Genomic DNA, 3,102 nt, shown 5'->3' with positions numbered 1-3,102 from the left:
GAAAGCGCTGCCCCTTCTGCTCCTAAGGGTTGAGAGAGTGGAGGAGAGCTGTGCCGCTGGGCTCGCTCCTCTCCGCCGTCGGGTGAGCCCAGCTGCTGCCTCTCCCCGCCGGAGGTGGGCAGGGGGCAGGCAGGGGGGGGCAGCGGCCCCCGGGCGGGGCTGGAGCGTGCGAGACGCTGGAGTTGAGCAGAATGGGCCCAGCCTCGGCCAACACCCCAGCGCATCCCAGAGCTTGGCACTGGTAGCGCTGGAGCAGGACGAACAGCCAAGGGCCCCCCCCTCCCCCAAAGTCACCCGTGTTCCTCTCTGTGCACCGCAGGTGGAGAACATGCTGTTCCCCAAACTCATCTCCTTGAACTCGCCTCACTTTGACTTCACGGGCTGTAACTTCTCAGAGAAGAACATGTACGCCAAAGACAAGCGGGACGGGCAGTCGAAGGAGGGCAGCGGGCGCGTGGCCGTCTACAAAGCCTTGGGGATCATCCACAGGTAGGCAGGCCTCTGCTCGCCCGCTGAACGTCCGTGCCAGCTGATCTGGCCCAGCCCTCCTCCGTCCTGGAAAAGGGGGTGGCCTTGCTGGACGCGGGTCGTTAAGGAAAGTTGAAACCACTTCTGTGGGGGCAGCTGTGTCCTGCACGGCTCTCCGGAGGGGTTGGGACTTGCCTGTTGTCTGAACCGGCCGAGGAGGGTGTTACGTGCTCGGTGGAGTGCAGGCAGAGGCCGGGACCCGGCCGTGCCAGGCACCGCCGCGTTCCTGACCTGCAGGCGTTGTCCTGCTTCACAGCCCGGCTCCTTTTCCTCTGTGCCTCCTTGTCCCTTCGCATCCCTCCTGCGGCTGCTCTGGCTTCTTGTCCTAGCCGTTGTGGAGCTGCTTGCGCGCTGCTTCCCAGAAGGAATTCTCCTCTTTCCCAGATGTTTATATTTGTATTGAGCTGTAATTAAAACCTCTTTAGTTGTAACGGGCTCAGCTTCCCCAGACCTCGCATGCGAGGCTGCCGTGCAAGATCCCAGCCTCGACCAATCCGTAATTCTGCGAGTTGAGGATATTCGTGTGACCCGTAGCAGCCGCATGCCTCTCTCCAGCGACGGATGGGATGTTTTTGGCCTGTGTCTGTTGCGGTTGCTGGGAACATAAGAATGGCTGAACCAATCAGACCAACAGCCTGCCTTACCCTGTTTGGCCCCGGTGGTGGCCAGTCGCAGACGCCGAGGGAGGAGTACAAGAAGCGTGTAATGCTGCTTTAGCAGAGGCCGCGTTCCCCGGGAATCTGCGGTTTGAGGAAACGTGGCAGTAGTGCCAGGCTTCCTACCCGCCCTGGACTTCCCCCAGAAACCCCCGCGCCCCTTCTCCTGTGAAGAGCTGCTCTCTGCGGGTGCGGTTTCATCGCTGGCGTGGGACCAGGCTGCCAGCAGAGATGGTGGCTCCCTCGGCTCCTTTCTTTCCCCCCGTTTCCTCAGCACTTGCCGCGCGCTCTGCTGCTTCTCTGCGCCTGGCCGCAGGCTGGGTCAGGGGAGCGTGCTGATCCAGCTAAAACCAACCCTGCAGTGACAAACACACGGGTTTTTTAGGCTCGGGTTGCTTAGGCTTAGCTTGCTCTGTGCCCGTTCGCTGGAGCTGGCAGGGAACGGCCCACGGTTAATCCAACAGAGGCCTCTCGGTCCGTCCCTGGATGGTCTTTTTTTAGCAACAGATGCAACGTTTGCCTTTCTCCGCCCATCAGGGACCCCCACGCACACTCCCCGTCACCTTCTGGAGCCCCACGAGGACCTCGGCACCTTTGGGTGCTGCCCCTCGGGGCCGGTGGGCTCACGTGGGTCGTGTTTCTCAGGGGATCCCCAGCTTGATTACCCTCCGTTTCTGGTGGTTTTCTTCCTGGGGCCCCGTCTCCAGGCAGAGCGATCCTCCCGCCCCACCCCCTGCTTTCTGCAGTGGGGCTCCGTCAGGAGTTCCCCATCCGCCAGCCGATCTCCCGGTACGTCTGTCCGTCTCCCCGAGCACCGGGACGGACCGTTCCTGCAATCGGAGGATGCTGTCCTGAAAAACCTGCCGCCTTTCCTAGGCTGCTGTTGTCCTTCAGAGCTGTCTCCAACAGGACACCCCCCTTACTGGTGCCCTGAATTAGCCGAAATCTGCTCTTATGAGGCCCAGGGTCTGTGCTCTGCTGCTCTCCTCGGCTCAGGATCACGAAGTCCGTTATTTCGTGGTCACTACAGACAAGGCTGACGTATATTATCACATCCCCAGCTAACAAGTTCCTCCTTGTCCGTGATCCAGCTGTGCACCACCCCTGGGTGGCCCATCCAGCACCCGTACACCCATATCGGGAAGTTATTCCCCAACGCCCTCCAGAAACCTGGAGGACTCCAGGACTTTCCGGGAATAGAAGCAGTATTTAATGGATGTTTCTGGCGAGGTTTTTTTTTTTTTCTTTCTCATCGCTGCTGAGCGCGGGTGAATTTCTAGCACCCATCGCATTGTGCAGCAGAGATGCGCAGAGTAACCAGGAGCCACGCGCAGGCGTTCATCGCGTATCTTAAAAGCCGTTAGGTGTTTTTCCCACCTTGAAAACGCTGAGGGTGAAAGCTTGGAATAAAGAACACAGTAAGACAGCAAACGGAGAACCCGCAAAAAGGGGAGACCCCCGCTTAGCGTCCCCCGGGTCAGTTTACAAAACTCGGTGCCCACCGGGACCCCCAGCGCCGTCTCCGCGGAGCTGCTCTCCCCCGGCCGGCCCCAGGCTGCGCGGCTGCGGGGTTGTTCTTCCCCCGCAGCAGGACTTCGCCTTTCCCCGCGGGAGCCTGGGGAGGTCCCTGCCAAGGGCAGCGTGACCCTCTGGAGCATCGCCCCCCCAGCTTTGCATCCTCCGCAGCCTCGCTGGGGGCAGGCGCTGCCTTGGCACCTCGGGCACCGGCACGAATCTAAAACGTAGTCTCGTACTAGCTACTCTGAAGAAAATTAACTCTGCCCCAGCCAAAACCAGCACACCGGGGCACGCCGGCAGGGCCGGGGCTCCAGCCGGGCTCCGTGCCGTCACAGCCTGGCGGCACACCAGCCAGCGTTCAGGCCACCTCCCCGTCCCCCGCCATCGCCTGTCCTTCGTC

The 3,102-nt window shown here is 61.3% G+C and overlaps 1 protein-coding gene across 1 annotated transcript in view; it reads left to right on the top strand.

The window, feature by feature from the left end:
- Window positions 1–489, top strand: part of AGBL5 (ATP/GTP binding protein-like 5) — a gene marked incomplete at both ends in the record, with an annotated part of 1,353 nt that extends 864 nt beyond the window's left edge. Inside the window, one exon of the mRNA XM_009331211.1 lies at window positions 320–489. Within this exon, the coding sequence (XP_009329486.1) occupies window positions 320–489 (170 nt within the window). The remainder of the gene's footprint in view (window positions 1–319) is intronic.
- Between the last annotated feature and the right edge of the window lie 2,613 nt (window positions 490–3,102).

The sequence above is a fragment of the Pygoscelis adeliae genome, unplaced genomic scaffold, assembly GCF_000699105.1.
Source record: "Pygoscelis adeliae isolate BGI_AS28 unplaced genomic scaffold, ASM69910v1 Scaffold1249, whole genome shotgun sequence".
Lineage (NCBI taxonomy): Eukaryota > Metazoa > Chordata > Aves > Sphenisciformes > Spheniscidae > Pygoscelis > Pygoscelis adeliae.
The sequence above is the reverse complement of the archived record's forward strand: the minus strand, read 5'-3'. Positions and strand labels throughout refer to the sequence as shown.